The sequence below is a fragment of the Strix uralensis genome, chromosome 26 (assembly GCF_047716275.1).
Source record: "Strix uralensis isolate ZFMK-TIS-50842 chromosome 26, bStrUra1, whole genome shotgun sequence".
Taxonomy (NCBI): Eukaryota; Metazoa; Chordata; class Aves; order Strigiformes; family Strigidae; genus Strix; species Strix uralensis.
Genome location: NC_133997.1, coordinates 149,310 through 168,276, shown reverse-complemented (window position 1 = coordinate 168,276; position 18,967 = coordinate 149,310). Strand labels below are relative to the sequence as shown.

The window sequence follows — 18,967 nt, the reverse complement described above, 5'->3', positions numbered from 1 at the left end:
GGCTCCGCGCCTGCCCCGCCAAACGAAGCTCTCGGCACGGGAAGCCGCGCGCGCCCTGGCCCGGCGGCGGTCCCGCCGCGGACTCCGCCCCGCAGTGCCCGCAACTGCCATGGCCGCCCCGGAGCCCCTCTCGCCTCGCGTCGGCCGTAGTCCGTCCCTCCGACGTCACTTCCCCCCCCGCGCGGGGCGGACAAGGCCCAGCGCGGGGGCGCCCCTCCGCCCCCCCCCGTGCGGCCAGCGCCGCGTTTTGCCCGAGCCTGGGCAGCGGCGCCGGCGGGCGGCTGCCGCCCACCTCTGGGCAGCGCGGTCCTCGCCAGCCGCCGAGCTCGGCCAGGCGGGGAGCCGGGTTACCGGGCTGGTGGGTTGCGTGAGAGCGAAGAACGGAGCCGCCGGCGGTTTCGTCACGCCACGCGTTTCCTTGGCTGTGGGGAAAACCCAGTAAAGTGGCTGTCTTGAGATCTCCATTGCCAGGAAATCTGCAACAGCTGTTGGACTCTCAGGCGCTTATTTGGGGTGGGGGGCAGGGCAGGATAGACGCAATTTCTGTCCACGGATGTTGCATTCCAGAGGAGGGAAGCAGCCAGAAGTGCTTTCCCGTGCCCTGCCCCTGTTTAAATTGGGGTTTAGCGGCCCCAGATGGTTTCTGACGGCCTTTTCTGTGCTCCCTTGAGAGCTTCTGCTGCTGTCTCAGCTGTTGAACTTCTGCAAAAACGACTTTGTAAACTGTAACCGAGCCTTAACTCAACTTTTGAGGCCGGCGCGTGTTACCGCTCTAGGGAGGAAACCGCAGCGCGGAGCTGGGGGGAGGGTTGGCCGGAGACCCTGCAGCTCCAACAGCGAGGAATTGCCCCCCGCGGCTGCCTCGGGTCGCGGCCGCGGTGAGAAGAGGCGGTCAAACCTCGTGTGACCTGCGCTCTGCAGCGAGGGCGGCCCAAGCTGGCAACAGGCGAACGGAAGAGGGTTCCCGAGCGGTGGCGTGTCCCGGGAGCCGGGTGCGAAACGGTACAAACGAACGCGACGTTACGAGAAAAAGCGATTTTAACCGGAGCGTGGCAGAGCGCTCGGATTCCAGGCCGCGGTGCGCCGCTACTGCAGCCCGCCGAAGAGAAGGATGGCGGCGGCAGCTACGAGGTGGCCGGGGCGGGCGGGCGGACGTTCCCTATGCGCAGCGCCGGGGGGGGCGGAGAACGGGCCGGTAAGCGGCGCGCGCCGGCGGGGCGGGGCGGCGGTTTGCGCACGCGGGCTCAGGCTGCGGCGGCGCGCGGCACCGGGCCCACGTGCGCCGCGGGGAGGGCGGCGGTGCGGCCTCCCTTCCCTTCCCTTCCCTTCCCTTCCCCTGCTCTCCCCTCCCCTGCCCTCCCCTCCCTCGGTGGGAGGTGGCAGGGGCTGGGCCGGCGCCACAGCGCCGGGGCCGGGCGGGCCCGCCATGCCCGCCGGCCCGCCGTGAGTCGGTGTACGCGGCACCATGGGGCCCGATCCGGGCTGGGCCGCGCTCGTGCTGCTCTTCGCCGCCTCGCTGCTCACCGTCGCGGCCTGGCTGCTGCAGTACTGGCGGTCGGCGGCCCTGCGGGCGCCGCGGCGGCGCGGGACGGCGGCGGCGGAGGAGGCCGGGGCCCGGGCGCTGCTCGCCGCGCTGCTCGCTCTCCGGGCCCTGCGGGAGCAGTGGCAGCGGGCCTGGGTGCGAGCTCTCAACAGCCAGGCGCGCCGGCACGGGGTACGGCGGGGCTGGGGGGGGGGGGGGGGCGGCGGCGTCTGGGCGGGCGGGGCCGCCCGCCCTTTGTCCTCGGTCGCCGGGGGAGCTTCCCCGGCCCGGCCGGGCGCTGTCGCGGGCTGCGAGGCCCGGGCCGGAGGGAGCCGCCGGCGCACGGCGAGCCAGGGTCGCTGCCGGAGCTGCTCTGCGCCGGCCCCGTGGGCCGGAGCGTAACTACACGCGAGTGCGCGGCTTGGTAAAAGCACCGAGGGGGGGGTGTTGGGCAGCACTGACACGGCGTGGGGCCGGAGCCCGAGGCAGGTCTGATGAAACCGGCTGATGCAGCCACTTTGAGGTTTCCACAGCAACCTCTTGCGAATTTTCTGGTGTTTGTTCCCTTTAATCTCCCAGCATTACCCTTGTCTTGATCCGTAGTTTTGAAGTTCATGAAGGAGAACGTGCCTCGCTGATTCCGTAGGGAAGTGGCTACACAGTAGCGTGTTACCTGCAAGGCAGCGGCTTTTGCCCACAGGTTACGGTCCAAAGCCTGTCGTAGTCTCCGTTTTTTCTGTTGTGTGAATGGGAATCGGGAGCCTTTCTGTTAAGTTGCATGGGAAAATCAAGGGCTAAAAAAGATTAGCGTGAAGCTAATGTGTTTGAAGAAAATGAAATCAAAGTCTTGAAGAATGCGACGTGAATTTGCATTTGAGTTTTCCAGCAAGAATGGAGAAGTCCCTTTCCTTTTGACAAAGTGAGTTAAATTCCACACTAGAGGCAGGACAGAAAAGCAGATCTCTTACTGCAGCATGACCAGGTGGAAAAAATCAGGTGATTGGTGAAGGTGGGGAGGAATGAGAAATTATCGCTCCCCCTGACCCAACTGTTGCTGGTTGTATCAACATAATAGGCTTTGTAAAGTCTAAGCTTGTAGGTAATGTCGTGACTTTGGCTCCTTTGGGAAGGTTTGCATGGCCGTTTGTCCAGCATATCTTCTGTAGCTCTTCATTTCTCTGTATTTTACTTTGCCTCAGTGTAATCCCTTGATAATAACTTGCTGGGATGAGATGAAGAAATTGGATCTTTGAGGAAGGCGACTTAGGAAGAAACGCTTGCTTTTGTTGCGTGTCACCTGTGCAGTGCCTGTCTCTTTACAAGGAAGTCCTTTTCAGTTACAAGGTGTGAAAGTTGCACTCCTGCGATACAGCCCTTTGAATAAAGGCTGCAGAACCTGAATGAGTGTCCTCTGCAGGTTGCCCTAAGGAGGGCTTAACTTCATCAGTGACTACAGGGCGGTTCAATTTTGGCCTTTTGTTTTCCTGCTTAACGTAGATAGTGTTTTCTGGCATCTTGAGAGCAGAAGGGTTAATAAAGCTTGTTGAGCAGCGATGCTGGAAAGTAAGTGGGAAGGAACAAGAAGGAACAAATCTGAATGGCGCACGAAGGTCAAGCGCGGTGTTCATGAAGTTCTCTAGCCCTCAGTTGTAGCAGAACAGAAGCTTTCTTGAAAGGATTTCATCAAATGATCTATTTCAAAGTGCAGAGCGAGGGCTGTGATTATTTTCAGAGGATGGTTGCCTTCTGGCATTAGGAAGTGCAAAATGATCCAAATGGGATATTTGCACATAATGAGCCACCTTTGTGTTCCTCTTCCGTCCTCGGACCGGGCATGTTTTTGTTTTACTGCTGTCATGCACCGTAGGGCAGAGAATATTTAAAAATACTGTCCGCCACTCCTTTTGAAAGGATGTATGAAGTCAGCAGGTAACGTGGATTTAGAGCAGAGGCTGTTACAGGTTTTGTAAAGGAAGCTGTAGCTGGTACTACCCAGTCCCAGTACCCCGTGTGTCGGCTGTGTGGGAACGGTAAGTTTTCTGAGAGACTTTGTCGTCTGTCACTCCTACGAGGTGAGACTGTTGCGCATTACTACTTGAAAGAGCAGCACGTCTGGAAGTAAGTTTGTAAGAAATCTATAGAATTGGCCTCCGCAAGTACTGTGTGAGTGTCAGTGCGGATGGGCTGTCTGCTTAGGATTGTGCACTCCTGTTACCTGTCTGATGTTTTTGCCTGTTAAATTATATCTTCTGCCTGTTACAGATGGATCAGGGAACGGACTTGTTCCGAACGTTACCTTTCTTAACACTTGTCTTACGAATGTTGTGTCTTCCTATTTGGAGGTGTGTCGGAGACCCCGCCTGTGGAGCCGGTTGTTGCTTCTTGCCACTGTTTTGGATGGACAGGGTTCATTGGACCTGCCTCACTGATGCTCTCCAGCTAGTTTTTATTGCTTTCCTTTTGAAGAAAGCATTTTAAAAATTTTGTTCCATTGTGTGCAGTCCTTTGCTTTTCCACCTGAAGTTCTCTCTGCTCCATGCGTGGCATGACTTCTTACTTCCTCCTTTGCCTTCTTAGATTGACTCACTGAACGTTAGACTGATTCGGCATAGTTTCTCCTTCACTGCTACTTGCGATAAGTGAAATGGTCCTTTGACAGCGGAGCGGGAACTGGTCTGTCTTTCTTGCCTTAGATCTAGATGGCTAATGTTTGAAAATGGGAATGGATGTTTGTATCCCTGTCCAGGCTCTGATGGTGTCAAAGGACAGATTATTCAAAGTTGTTTGTTGGTTTTAGTGTGAGCTTATCCTCTGAGTTTTCCAGAGATTGAGTGCTCTGTTCCCAAGAGGTTTGTGGAAAAAACGGGCCTTTGCAGAAAGGTGCGGTTGATCTGCCAGACACAGGGATAAAGATCAAGGTAACTGTCAAACCATAAGCTGTGCCTGGTTTTGTGCATTTGGCCATTCCTTCTCTGGTGATTCTTTGTCTTTTAAAATTTCCTTTCTTGTCATCGATTGCCCATTGCCATGCTAAGATGCCCATTCCAAAACAGGGTAAGAAGTTTTGATAGAGGAGGAGAGAAAAAAAAAAAATCAACTGGCCCTGTTGTGTTCATGTCCCATTTCTTGTACTGGTTACTTGGAATGAGTTCAGAAGCCACCTTTGTACTCTAAGAGAGTTAGAAAACAGCCCCTTAGTGTGGGGCTGACTCTGAGACAATGTAGGACTGATTATGAGTAGTAGCCTAACGAGTACTAACTGGACTATGTTCTTGATCTTGCAGGATGGGGTACAAGAAGAAGGAGAGGGTGGTGCAGTGTGAGGTGACTGTGGGACTACCTGCTGCAGGCTATTGGAGCTGAATCTTTTGTCTTGGAACTAAATGAGACTAGATTATATACTGTAAGATTATGCTCTAGGTAGTTACGCTGGGTAAGACCTGAGAAACTTGATCTGGTGTTTAGTGTGCCAGCTGCTAAAGTTCTTCCTTCTGCCTGCCTCTGTTCCTTTCTCCCTCCCTCCTCCTCTCGCCTTCCTCCGGTCATGCAAATAGCCAGGTACAGCGTTGAACCCGAGATTTGCATCCTGAAAAAGGTGTCCTTTTTGCTGCGGAAAACTTCCGAGCGTCAGGATACGCTCGGGTGATTTATCCTACAGTAGCCGAAACCCTGCAGATCCTGCTGATATTGAACCCTCAAAGCCAGCTCTTTCCTTTGTGATTGAAAGTAAGTTTGTTGTGATACGATACATGTTGTATTGAGGGGACCCACTGCCGTGAGTGGCGCTTAGCAGCTCCCCGGTGGGTGGCTCGGTACGGCGGCTCGCATACGGCAAGCCATGGCAACCGTTTCTTCTCTTTTTGAGTCCTGACAGGAAAGGTGAGGGCTGTGCTCTGGGACAGAGCACGTGCAGGCAGAGGCCCTCCCTCTTTGGAGAGAGGACTCAGCAGGGCACTGAACAGAAGTGAGAACATTTGTGTAGTGTCTTCCCCTGTAGAAACGCACCCTCTCCTTCCATGCCCCTCTTGCCAGAAGGCCGGGGTCACGGTGGTTGAGTGTCAGCGGTTGCCCGTATCTGATACAGTGTTCTTCAGTTATGCGCTGATTTTGTCAGATTCTCACAAAATGACCTGAATTTCAAAGTTCCAGAACGTAGAACTCCTGTAAGATGAAGATTAGCCGATGGCTGAAATGACACGGAGGCCGCTGGAGGGCCACGCTTTCGCTTCTGCTGCAGTCGCTCCTCTTCTGGAGCACGTCTCCTCAGAAAGCGGTATTGCTGCAGTGAGTTGCTGAGTCTAAAAGCTGTTCGCTGAAGATAGACTAGATATTAGGAAGTTAGACTAGGTATTAGGAAGTTTTTCTTTACAGAACGGGTTGTTAGGCGTTGGAATGGGCTGCCCAGGGAGGTGGTGGAGTCCCCGTCCCTGGAGGTGTTTAAGAGTAGGGTTGACATAGCACTTAGGGATATGGTGTAGTTGGGAACTGTCAGTGCTAGGTTAATGGTTGGACTAGATGATCTTCAAGGTCCTTTCCAACCTAGGTGATTCTGTGATTCTGTGAAGCTGGGCCCCGCCCGGTGGTTATCCTGGTGGGCTGTGTCTTACATGGGATTCTGGATTAGATTGGGAGTTACCTAGAGCTGTGCTTACGTATGTTTAACGGGGAAAAATGCTTTGATTTGGAAGATCTTCTTGCCCTGCCCCTTGAGCATCCCATTCCTGCTCACACCTTGCTTTTGACCCACAGAATTGCAGCACTCGCCATCCCCCCCCCCCCCCCGATAAAATGGAATAAAGTGACCAATCATGTCCAACTGGGAAAGATATAACAATGATATTTTGGCTAGCATTTTCTCCTTGAGCCTTGGAATTAAGATGCGGAAATTCTTTTGGACATGGGGAAGAAACGGCACAGACTTTGACTGGGGATAGAGGTGGAAGACTCGGTGTAGACCCGGAATCCAAGTAACACTCGCAAAGCCGTGGAGATACGTTATTGCAGTTCAAGATAACTATTTACGTAATGATTTCGGTCGCATCTAAACTTTGCAATCCATATAGGAAGTTACTGCGTTGCAACGTTTGGCCTAGACTTGCAACTGTCCTTTGTAACACAGTTGTTTTTGAGGTATCTCTTTGTCAGGCAATAAAACAACTGAAAACTAGCATTTTGTCATTTGGCTAGTGCTTCGGTACTGAGTTTGTACGAGATGCATTCTGCTGAGGAGCTCTTTGCTGACTTATACGAGGACTGTCACGTTACATCCTGTAGCATCAGGAGACTGTACTGGTAGAAAAAGAAGTAAGACCATTTTTGTCTTGGTTGTTGCAACTTTAATAGTGTATCGCAACTCTGAGTAACTTGTCATTGTGTGCTCTGAGGAATTAAGTTTTGAAGCGATCTGGGGGGCTGCCAAGTGAGAGGAGAGTAGGGACTTAATAATAATATGAAAGTGCTAACTGTACTTGAAAAATTTTTTATAAGACAATACTGCTCTGGTCTCTTAAAAGTTCAGTGCGATTAGGTGAAGTCAGCCTCAGGTCGACTATGAGTCTTCTCCGTGTAGTCCATGCACAGCTTTCAAAGACCACAGAACAGGAGACTTGTTCTGGGCTGGGTGTGCATTAGGCTTTTCGGTTTTGTTTTCGTATTTAAGTTGTGTAAAGGATAGTCCTGCTGTGTGCTGAGATCTTGAAGGAGAAGCTATGTCTTCTTTTTTGCCGTGCGCTGTCATTTTCAAGTAAACCTTGGTTTAGAACCGATGATGATTCCATCATTGAAAATGCACTAAAAGGCCATAAAAAGCATTCCCCTGCAGCCCCCTACCCCCCAGTCCCTGTCTCCCATGAAATTAATCTTGCATCCAGTCAAGGGAAGCGACGCGAGGCCTGCTAGCGCTTGTCGTGACTGACAGCGTCTCCTTCCCTGCTCCCGATCTGACTCCACCCCCACTCTCTTATACTCTAATAAACCTGGAGATGGTGGAAGAAGGGAACAAATCAAGCAGAGGAGCTGATGTACCGTATGCTGAGGGTGGATTTTGTTGCTGTAGATGTTTTTGTTTCTTTTACTTGGGGCAGTATTAGCCCAGAGCAGAGAGAGAAGAAATGACGAAGCTTCTGCAGTGAAAAAGGGTGAACACACTTGACTTTGTCTGCTATCCAGAACAATTTTCCATTCTCATTTGGAGCTCAAATGTCTGAAATTAATGTAGCGTTTGTGAGTCTAAGCCTTGACTAGGTGGGTAGAATTGCAGTGTGCGACGGTTCTGTGTGCAGGCTGGATTGATGGAAATGGACTGGAGTGTCTCTGGGGCCTCGTGTTGGATTGTTCATTGTCTTTGAAACAATCTGGGATACCTTGACCACTGGGAACTAACAGAGCTCTCTTTTCATAGAGTTCGGTACAGATCACATTTGAAGAGGGTCCTCAGTTACCGCCAGCCGCAAATATAAGTTGCGTGACGTGCAAGGGACAGTCAGACCACAGCATGGTAAGGCTCTGCTGCTCTGAATTGTACGGTGTGGGGTTTCTCTGTCGACCGATGGTGTGTTCTGTGGAGATTGCAGAGGCCTGTGTGGTGGGGATGGTGGAACTGGGGAAGTTTTGGGCGAGGTCTGTTATTGAGTTTGGAGGCCTGTCGATGGGCTTGTGAGCTCGCGGCTCTGGGGCTGCGTGGCGGTGAGCTCTGGGAGAGCCTCGGTGGGAGATGTGTTGGTGGAGCTGGGGCATATGGATGCTGAGCCTGAACATTGGGATCCTACGGTGGAGAGGAGAAGAGAGCTCCTGTCACTGAGACGTCTTTACTGTCTCACGTAGGAGAGTCTGAAGCGACAGGTTTGCGGTGTGGAACTGTCTCTGGGACTACAGCTGATGTTTCTTTCCTGCTGCGACGGGTCGACCGTGTCTGTCACTTTTAGAGGTTTTGCTGTCGCATGGCTGCCTTGCCAAGGATATAAACTCATCTCCTTCCTTATGTCTCTAGGTGCTAAACTGCCATCTGTCAGCTGAAGCTGTGAAATTCCCTGTCTCCGTTACTCAGCAGTCCCCAGCTGCTGTTTCTGTGGACACCTATCACGTCACTTTGGCTGTGCTGCAGGCTCAGGTAATGGTTGTAAAAAGTTCGCCGTTGAACTTGTTCTTTCACCCAGCTCCACGCTGATCGAGGAAGGAGGATCCCATTTAGTGCAAATAAAGGCCTCGTCGTGCCGAAAGAGGTGGCGTGCTGTCGCTGACGTTGGGCAAAGCAGCAGATATTCCCCATCTGTGTGCTGAGTCCCATTTTCTGAGGCTCGTTCTGTAGATCTTGGCTACCTAACGTAGCAGTAACAAAATCCAGAGAGATTTGAGACGGGGCAGCATTCTGTACTGTGTTCTTAAGCGGGCGTTTAAGAAGCGAAGGGTCGACAGAGTTCGATTCCTGTTGCGACACAATGGATAGGGAAAGATGCGTCCTGCGTGTATGTACAATTACGGTGTCGTCCTGGTTGTTGGATTGAAAAAAAATCCAGGGTGAGGAGCGGTTTGCTTGTCAGTGCTTCCCTTAATACATTTTACAAGAAAGTGACACAGATTTTTCCTGTGTGTTGAACATGGGAGATGCTTCTTCCAGAACAGAAGCTCTGGGAAATCGCAATGGGTGGTAACTCTGTAGTCATCTTCTGGCTGGATTCGCTTCTCCGGAATGTGATTTTGTTCCCATCATGAAGAAGGGGTCAATGCTGGAGGCGGGTATCTTGCTTGGAGACCGCGGGCTTGCTTGTCCTGTAGGGAGAGGTGGCAAAATTAGAAGTAACTCTGTGGTGGCAGAAGCTGATCCCATGCTATTGCAGGTACTGTAGTTCGAAGGTTGTTCTACAGCCCCTTCGCTCTCAGAAGCTTTCTTAAAATTGTCAACCTACGTTTATCAGATCGTCCTGGTTTGGTTTTGTGCCTCCGTTCTGCGGTCGTTTAAATAGCTTCTCTCTGTCTCTCTCTCTCTCTCCTTGACGTTTAGCATGCCTGCTGCTGATCTAGTTGTGGGTGGCAACTGTGGTCGCTTTTCATCTTTGCGTAGTCTCTGGGAGCCGGCTGGCCTTTGCCACATCTCATCAAATTGCTTCTCTACTCGCTGGCATTTTCTAGGTCTCCTCGTTCACTCCTGCTGAAGTTTTGAGTCGATCGTTCTCGTAGAGAATTGCGTGTGGTATTGTAATTGAGGTCTTGCTGCTGCATTGTGAAATGCCGGTAAGGTTACCGTATGCCCGTTGGTCAGAAGACTTCAAGTATTGTATTCCCAAATGTGCCTTGCCTCTCTTACACACCTCTCGTTGGTTACTTACCTGGCTACCCTGTCCCAGATCTGTCGCTTTGGACTGATGACCTTCTGTGTTTGTGGTAAACAAATGTCAGTCTGTCCATTACTTTAAAACTATGTTAAATTTCACTCCCATGTTTTTACTAGAGATATGGGGTCGGGAGTTCTTCCAGTCTGGTTCTGTTTCTGTCCGTTGCATTAACGATTCCTTTCGGGTGTATGGGTGTGTGACTTTTCAACTGAACTATGGGATGGCCTGCTTTGTTGTTGCAGACTGTTGGTAACTTGGATGAGTTTTCAGTCTGAGGATGATCTCCTAGAGACACATCACTAACTTAAAAATGGCCACGCTTGTTCTCTCTGAAATCTGTCCTTGGGTTGGTTGGCGCCTCAGAGCATTCTTACTGTCCTCTCTGCCATCTAGGGTGTCTCCATTTGGTCCCTGGCCTCCTGAGGACATCTGTACTCTATTCAAATGCCCTCCAGGCTTCCTTGCATCCCTGAGACTTCTTTGGTGTCTTTGGCCCAATCGGGACCCTTCTAACGGTGTCACAATGCCTATCAATGCCTTTGAGGTTGCCCTTAGCAGACTGTAGCGGATCTCACATCCCTCTCATTCCCTCAGAGGACTTCCTGAGTCCATATCTGTGGCCCAGCCCAGTCATTCTGTTCTCTTCCCTCTAGCCGTGCCTCTATTCATTCCCTGTCCCTCTGATGACAAGTTTACTCAGTTCAGATCCCCTCTGGATTTATTCGTCATGTCTCCAATCCTTTTTCTGTCTCTCTGGCCCTCTCGGAACGTTTCTTCTCCCAGTCATGATGCCTCCTGAGACCTTCCTTGTGCTCCACTTCCATCTCGTCACACTTTAGGTGGGGCCATCTTTCTTCTTTTGGCAGTGGTTAATTGGCGTAGCTCAGTAAATATTCCATGTCGGTGCCTAACTCACACTTTTGGATTGTCCTGCGGGCTTTTTCTTTGGCCACAGAAAGAACCTACCTTTTTTGTTTCTGATGGTGCCTGGGTGTCCAAAGGCAGCAAGGAAGCTGGATCTGACTGCGGAGCAATGAGGCTTCTGCAGCTGCTTCTTCCCATAAGCCAAGGATCGCTTGTGTTCTTACGTTCTGTCTCTTATTGTCGCACTGGTATGAGGGCCTTTCAGTTGCTGAATTTGAAGCAGGGCAAAAAACACCTCACAGAAACAGAAACTGTTCCTGACTGTGCGTTTTTGTTCTGGGCCAGGTGGAGATCCGCTTGGAAGAGATACAGAACGAAGGTCTCCTGGTGTCGTGGACGTTCAAGGACAGACCAGACTTGAACCTTTCGGTTCTTCCGAGACTTCAACTTTGCGAGGTGAGTGGTCGACAGCAGGAGGCTGGACTGGAGTGGAGGAAGGACGGGAGGGGCAGAAATGGCGCCAAGCCGGGAGGAAGGCCGCTGTGGAGGGGGAGAGGTTGGCAACTCACTGTCGTGGCTGTTTAGGGCGAGGGAGGGGATTCTTTTGCCCTGGCATCGGTACTGGCTTGGCTCCGTCCAAACGGCACATCCTCAAGAGGGCTGAAGCAGTACCGAGGCCTGTTTTCCGAGGCTGGTGTAGCAGCTGAATGGGAGAGTGCGCAGCAATAAAGGTTTTCTGTCTGTGCAGGTCCTCCTGCCATTGCCCGGTGTAGAGCTGCGAAATGAGCTGGGTTGGCTTTGGGGTGATTTTGGGGTTTTTGTTGTTGGTTGGTTGGTTTGGTTTGTTTGTTTGGGTTTTTTTGAGAGATTAGTGTGGGTATTAGAGGTTTAACGAGCTGAATGTCAGCGTGCTTACACTTCTGTGATCCAAATAGGTTGGTTGGTTCGTTTTACTGACGGTCTCGTTGCTTTTTCCTGAGTAGATGTAGGAATTTGGCTGTTCTCACAAAAGTGCAGTAGTACTGTCTCACGAGGTGGTGAGGAGGTGATGAACTGTAAAAGGTGTATTGTCAAAATTTGCAATGGGTAGACCACAGATGTAGAGGCTTAGTTTCTCTCATTTAGACCACTTGCATTTGCCTGCAGCTGTTAAACGGAATCTTTAAGCACTGGGGAGAGCCAGTATGGGATATGGGAGGTTATTACTGGGAGAAGGACTGTGTAGCGTCTTAGAGGCTTGAGAGGCAGTTGGAGCTGTATAAGGAGAAAATGTGTCTGCCTCATTATGACTTTCCTGCATTCTCTCCTGATTTGCGGAGAGAAGAATGAAGGGAGAGTGGATCTGTCCACCATAAAGGATCTGATCGAGGACACCATTGTCAGCACGCAGCCAGCCATGATGGTGAATCTGAAGGCCTGCACCGTCGGAGCCGGTGCGGTAAGGCGCTCGCTCCGTGTTGTTCTTGTGCCTCAAATGCTGCGCCCCGGCATGCTTCTGAGGGCTGTGACTCGGGCAGGAATCTGAGGGTTAAGACTCGTTCCTGGGCGACGGCCACATCCTGGCTTGCGCCGTTGTAAGAGTCTGGGGTACTACGGCATGGGGACTAGGGATAATTGGAAACTGGTCCGAAGGACAGCTCTGTTTGTAGCTTGTTTCCTGAACGCTGAGTGCCGGCTGTGTTGAGGCGGAGCTGGACCGCCCAAGGCGCGTCTCTGTTTTGGCAGTCTCTCCGTTGCTCGGAACACCGAGGCTCCCTCCAGGGCAGCCTTTACAGTCAGGAATGGGCCATGGTTTGTTGTCTTCAGCTGTTCGTTTGGCAGCCAGCAAGCTTGTTCGTGTCTGTCTCTTCTCCTGTCTGCCTGAAGTTTCTCATCTGAAATAACAAGCGGGGGGGGCCACCGGAGGTCAGTAGCTCAGGGAATCTGCAGCATCTCTCGATAGCTCTGCGGGTATTGGCCTGTGTTGGTGCAAGGGGCTACTTAGTAGATGCAAAGATGAACATCTCGCTACTGCCCGCTGGTGTGCGAACGATAAAAGTTGTTGGTCTTGCTCTTGTCATTCCTCAGGTACCCAGCAATAAGTTGACTCGAGAGTCCCTGTCTGGAGTAGCAGTGGCCCCTCTGGGTTCTAAGCTGTTGCTCCGGAATCTTCGAGTGTTGAACTTGGCCTGTCAGGGGAAGGGAGGTAAGCGTGAAAACATTGCTCATCTGCAGGGGAGAACACGTGCGTGGCCAGATTGGAGCAAGTGGATGTTTTGAGTGGGTTTGAATGGAAAAGAGGGGTGTGCATCCACCAAGCCGCTGCCTCGTCTGTCTTGCAGGAGTTGGGGAGGTACGCTGCGTGGCAGAGCTAGACAGCCCCCCACAGCAGAAGTGGACGAGGCCGGTGACAGCTGGTGGTGCCGGTGCTGCAGCAGAGCTGGAGTGGACTGAGGAGCTCTTTCTGTAAGTGCCTGCCCTCCTTCCAGCTGGCACGGCAGAGGCAGACTGATGTGGTCTCTGGGTGTTGTTACTGTGCTGTCATAATTAATTGATGCAGACGGCGCAGAGGTGAAGTCTGCGCTGTAGGGTGGCATGTGTTTGCGTTGCCTGTGTGACGAGCTGCCGATTCCATCGACTGGCCCTGGCACGCGTACGTATTTCCCGCTCCTCTGGACTCTCTGTGTTTTAACTGTACGGGCAGAAGCACCGATCACGGGGGATGCATGGGAGCGGCAGGTGTGCAAGGCCTGGAGCGTAAATCTTGGCCTTCTGGATGGGTTGCCCCCTCAACTTCCCCTGGCAGCTTATGCAGCCCTGCAGAGGAAGCGAACCAGAGTTCTCTTGTGTGTAGTTTGCTGCCCCTTGTCGCGTCCTCCAAAGTAGCGCGTGTGAACTGGTGATTTGGAAAAGATGATGAGGAGCGTGAGATGTGAGGGAGGGAAGATACGGAATGGGGTCGAGATGTGAGGGAGGGAAGATACGGAATGGGGTCGAGATGTGAGGGAGGGAAGATACGGAATGGGGTCGAGATGTGAGGGAGGGAAGATACGGAATGGGGTCGAGATGTGAGGGAGGGAAGATACGGAATGGGGTCGAGATGTGAGGGAGGGAAGATACGGAATGGGGTCGAGATGTGAGGGAGGGAAGATACGGAATGGGGTCGAGATGTGAGGGAGGGAAGATACGGAATGGGGTCGAGATGTGAGGGAGGGAAGATACGGAATGGGGTCGAGATGTGAGGGAGGGAAGATACGGAATGGGGTCGAGATGTGAGGGAGGGAAGATACGGAATGGGGTCGAGATGTGAGGGAGGGAAGATACGGAATGGGGTCGAGATGTGAGGGAGGGAAGATACGGAATGGGGTCGAGATGTGAGGGAGGGAAGATACGGAATGGGGTCGAGATGTGAGGGAGGGAAGATACGGAATGGGGTCGAGATGTGAGGGAGGGAAGATACGGAATGGGGTCGAGATGTGAGGGAGGGAAGATACGGAATGGGGTCGAGATGTGAGGGAGGGAAGATACGGAATGGGGTCGAGATGTGAGGGAGGGAAGATACGGAATGGGGTCGTTTGCTCCGTGGCCATTCTGCAAAGATTGCCTAACGCCAGCCTGTCTTTTTGTGTTTTGACAGGGAACTGGGACCTAGAAGTAAAGAGCTGAAGCTACAGGTGCTGGGGAACAGCGATGGAGGGGGAAGTGAGTATGGGCAGCTGTAAGATGGATTGTAAGATGGGGAGACAAAATTGCCTAAGGGACTTCCTATGCTTTGAGCCTGCAGTAGTTCTGTGTTGGTACGATGTGTGATGAACTCTGCAAAGGTGTTTTCTTGCCCAACATTATGTGAGCCTCTGACTGCCTGAAGTAACTCTGGAGTCCGTTGTTCTTAGCAAAGCGCTCTTACTCTGACCTTTTCGGTACCCAGGAGGTTCCTGTGGTCTGCCCATCTCCAGTCAGAAGCGGGAAGAGGCATGTGGGGATTTGCCCCTGTGTATTGGAGGAACGTTGCAGAAGGCTCCTACCTCTGTTCATTTGTACTCGGTCAGGGACTAACTGCAGCACCTATTTTGATGGAGGCCACGCAATGGCCACCTCTGTAAGGGAGTTGATTTCTGGATGGGTAAAGAGGAGCAGAGGAGCGGTGCCCACCCCCTCCCCCCCCCCTTGAACCTGGGAGCTGCTGGAGTCGTGGCGATCTGCTTCGTTGGCCCACTGGGCTGCTTCCCAAAAGCAGAGGTTGCCTGGAACACGTCTGAGGTACTGAGGTCATGTGGTGTATTTTGTTTTCCTGTTCCTTCTCGCAGATGTGCTGCTGGCGCATGCCACGCTTTTGCTCGATTCTTTGGGTAAACAACCATCTGGGAGACAGGTCTGCTCGCTGGTCCCGGGAGCTGGGTGGTCACTGGCAGCTGAAGCTACCATTATATTGGAGGTGAGCTCACAACTCCGTAAGCTCGGCACAAACACCTGCTCTTGGAAGCGTTCGTGATGTGAGCCTCTAGCTGGGATGAGCATGATTGGGCCTGGGCTCGTTGCAGGGGACTGGCAGACCCTTAGGCTGAGGAGGGGTGTCAGCAGGCCCTCGGTGCCTGAGCCTCCCTCCGTTTGACCGACAGCGGAGAGGGGATGGCTCTTTGGGGCGCAGAGTGGTAGCTTTTGTCACCCATATGCCCGCCTTTCCATCTGGGAGGAGGAGAGCCTCTCTGAGCTGCACTTTACTCTTTGTAGCTGCTATTCCAGGAGTCTCCTGCATCTTTGAATGCTCAGCACACCACATCTCTGCGAACCAGCATCACCCCCACTAAGAAGGTGGAGATGGACCGGACCATCATGCCTGATGGCACCATCGTGACTACCGTCACCACAATTCAGTCCCGGCCCAAGGCAGACTGCAAACTGGGTGAGGCTGCCCTGCGACGAGCGTCTCATACAGGTGGCCGCTATGGGGGCACAGGCTCGGCAGCGATATTCCTGAGGTTGCTCACGTGGGCGGTAGCAAAACCAGTTAACCGTCGTACGTTGCAGACTCACAGCTTGAGCAGCGCTGTCAGCTTCTGGGTCGGAACATGGGCTTCGTCGCTGTTCCCTTAGCGTCTTGCGGCTGTCTGGAGACTTGGGTGTAGCCTTGGGGGAGGGAGTTGATGCAGCCCTGCGTTTGGGGGGGTGGCGAGAGAGGGTTGAACCTCCCCGACACCCTTTGGTGGTGGGAGGTCCTGACTCTGGATACGCTGCCACATAACCTCTGCGTGGTGTCGGGCTGAGCGTTTTGCCACTCTTGCTCTGTTTTCTTCACTCCTGAAGAAGTTGCGCTGTATGTACTGAATGCCGAGCTGAAAGCACGTTGACCTGGCTTACTAGCGGTTATCGCTGCTTGCAGTCTGACATCCTGATGAATGCAGTGCTGGGTATTCCGTGAGGTGGGGCTGGGAAACAGCATGAATGGGGTCTCGCGACAGGGCTGCTTCACGTGTCTTTTTCCAGTAGGCTTCTTACTACTTTGTTGCTGCAAAACCTCACGGAGCCGGCCTCTCCAGGCTCTCTGCGAGTGCTTGAGGCTTTCTGGGGCTGTGTGTAGGGGGCCGTGACACAGTAGCGAAGTTGCCGAAGCTTTGTCTCCACTTACCGGTGACTCTGTGTCTCTGCCTCTTTCGCTGTGAAGATTCACCATCGAGGTCGCCTTCCAAGGTGGAAGTGACCGAAAAGAAGACAACGGTGCTTTTGGAGAGCAGCTGCCCTCGCGGCCCCTTGCCCAGCGGTAGCCGTAAGTGCTTGGAAATCTCAGGCTCTTACCAGAGCAACAGTGTTCCTTAGCCTTTCTTGGAGAGTGGCAGTCTGAATATAGGTTGCCAAACTTGTCTGCGTTTGCTGCAGAAGAGAACATCTGAGTGCCCCAGTGAAGGCAGGGGTGGAGGGGTGGTGGTGGGTGGGGACAGGTAAAAGAAATTCCACTTGGGCTCTCTGTTCTGTGACTGTGGGTGTTTCCTTGCTTGATGAGAACATTCCAAGCTATCCAGACCAAAAGAGCTTTGCTCACCCTGTACTCGGGGCTCTGGTTATCTCCAGGGCAGAGTGCTGCAGCCGTTTTGACGGTTTGTGGCCAAGGCTGCCCAAACTCTTGGGAGTCTTTGGTAGTCTTTGTGGAGCGGGAAGGATGTTTTAATGATACGCCTGGTGGGATGTCAAACTTTTCAGGTGCCTAAAAGGGCAGAGGGGTATATGCAGCATCCTTGCTTTGGTTTATTTAGGCAAGTCCATAATTAATTCCATTCTCTACCTTCATGCACATATAGTTGCCTCTTACAAACATTGCGGTCACCGAGTGACCTCTTGCCCGTGCTGAAGGTCGCTGCTTCAAGCGTTGGTATCTTTCTTGTGCTCAGGGGATAGCCATATGCCCAACGGCTTGGATCCGGTGGCTGAGACGGCGATCAGGCAGCTCACCGAGACGAATAACAAGCCCGCCAAGAAGACACCGACGAAACGCAGCACACTGATCATCTCGGGAGTTTCCAAGGTCTCTGGTAGTTAGGGGGCTCCATTTCCAATTTGGGAGTTTGTTTCTAGGGATGTGTGCGTGAAACCACCCTGTCCCGTAGGGATCAGTGTGGGAAGGTTCAAGCACAGACGACTTGCTCGGCAGAACCCTTTTGCCGCTTCCTTGCAGCTTGTCGCTGCTTCCCAGCGAGTGTCAAAGGTAACTTGCCAGTCTGCAGGGCAGCTGCTGGTGGGAGTTTGCAAAGGGCGGCTGCAGAAAGGGAGGCTGCTGCCGTACCAGGTTGGGAACCTCGTGGAGAATCTAAGGAGTTCTCCGTGGACTTGCCTGCGGGAGTGAGGGAGGTGCTGTGGAAAGCTTTGGAATTGGCCCCATTCCGGCAAAAGAGCGACAATTGCACATTAGTGCTGTCGAGCAGCAATGATCGGAACCGGAGCATCCGTACGTAGGTGTGGATGGAAGAAGGGAGATGGACGCGATCCTGTAGACCCCATCTTCCTGTCTGTCTGACCTTCTAACCCCCCTCCAGGTACCTATCGCTCAAGATGAAATGGCACTTTCTTTGGGTTACGCTGCATCCTTGGAGGCCGCGGCATACGGGGATTCCATGGCAGAGGGCACAGCTGACCGGACGCACGATTCTACCGAATCGTCACAGCTGCTGGAAGCGTCGCCGTCGGGTCAAAGGGCCAGTCAGGAGCTGGATGAGACGACGCGATCGGACATCTCTGAGAGACCGTCGGTGGAAGATGTGGAGTCGGAAACCGGCTCTACGGGAGCCCTCGAGACCAGGAGCTTGAAAGATCACAAAGGTAAGGATAAACCGTTAGATAGTAGCTAAAGTTAGCCTGTTGTCCTTGAGAAAAAAGTGACATCCGGGTTCCCTTGCCCGAGCACGGGAGCTGTGGCCAGCTTTCGGCGTGGTGAAGAGCAGCATCTGCGGGAGCCTGGCAGAGCCTGCCTCTCTCCTACGCTTTCCTCCACAGCTCGTGTGTTCCCGAGAACCTGTTTTCTCCCCCCGGCCTCTGGGACCGCAGATCAGGCGTGTGCCCGTAAATAACGATTCCTTCTCTGAATTTGGCCACCTCTGGCGTGGAAATGGAGGCCACCTGACAATGTAGATTGTATGGGCCTTGATGCCCTCCTTTTTTCTCCGTTAGCATCAAAGCAGCTAGCGCCTCTGACCTGTGGTACTGTAGGAAGTCCACGCAAACTCTCTGCTTTTAAACGATGGAGTTGGCCTGCCCCGACTGAGCTGCTGTTCTGGACTTTCTGGGCTTGCGTCGGTTGGGCGGATGGCATGCCTTGGATTTGTCTGCTTGTAGCTGTGACGGTTTCAGTTAGCTACAAACTTAGGTAAACGAGTGTGAGCCAAGATCGATCGTTCAGCACATGACAGCGGGCCAAGTTTTGTGGGGCTGTACCCTGGTCCAGCCGGGTACAGTTTGGACCATAGTGGCCCCTTGTTTGCCCATCAGCGGGTAGAAGGGTGCGTGGCCCAGATTCTTGAGAGACCTGGTGGGCAGGGAAGAGAAGGAAGGAAAGGGAAAGCAAGCCCCCTCTGTAGGAAACACTGTGATAGCTTTGTAGGGCATGCAAGTTTTGGATATGCCTGTTTGCACCTGACTGGGGCTGACAGTAATCGGCTTCTCCGTCCTGTCTCGCCCACGTGAGTCATTCGAAGCTGTTGCTGTTACTTGTCTCTGGATTTGGGCATCTCGTGAAACCATGGACAGTTTTTCCAGGGGCTCGATGACCTGCTCGTCTGGGTGCCCT

The 18,967-nt window shown here is 53.0% G+C and overlaps 1 protein-coding gene across 20 annotated transcripts in view; it reads left to right on the top strand.

Moving 5' to 3' along the window:
- The first annotated feature begins 206 nt into the window (after positions 1-206).
- Positions 207-18,967, top strand: part of C2CD2L (C2CD2 like) — a 34,051-nt gene continuing 15,290 nt past the window's right edge. For 17 of the 20 annotated variants that reach the window (XM_074851109.1, XM_074851104.1, XM_074851110.1 and 14 more), the window contains exons 1-13: positions 1,390-1,714; positions 7,923-8,018; positions 8,511-8,630; positions 11,062-11,172; positions 12,041-12,154; positions 12,784-12,901; positions 13,038-13,161; positions 14,333-14,397; positions 15,003-15,130; positions 15,427-15,598; positions 16,358-16,459; positions 17,079-17,212; positions 17,721-18,003. In XM_074851109.1, coding sequence (XP_074707210.1) covers positions 1,466-1,714; positions 7,923-8,018; positions 8,511-8,630; positions 11,062-11,172; positions 12,041-12,154; positions 12,784-12,901; positions 13,038-13,161; positions 14,333-14,397; positions 15,003-15,130; positions 15,427-15,598; positions 16,358-16,459; positions 17,079-17,212; positions 17,721-18,003 — 1,816 coding nt within the window. In that variant the 5' untranslated portion in view covers positions 1,390-1,465. Of the gene's footprint in view, positions 1,003-1,387; positions 1,715-7,922; positions 8,019-8,510; positions 8,631-11,061; positions 11,173-12,040; positions 12,155-12,783; positions 12,902-13,037; positions 13,162-14,332; positions 14,398-15,002; positions 15,131-15,426; positions 15,599-16,357; positions 16,460-17,078; positions 17,213-17,294; positions 17,393-17,720; positions 18,004-18,967 lie in introns of those variants that run through there. The other 3 variants (XM_074851115.1, XM_074851116.1, XM_074851113.1) reach the window with 3 other exon arrangements.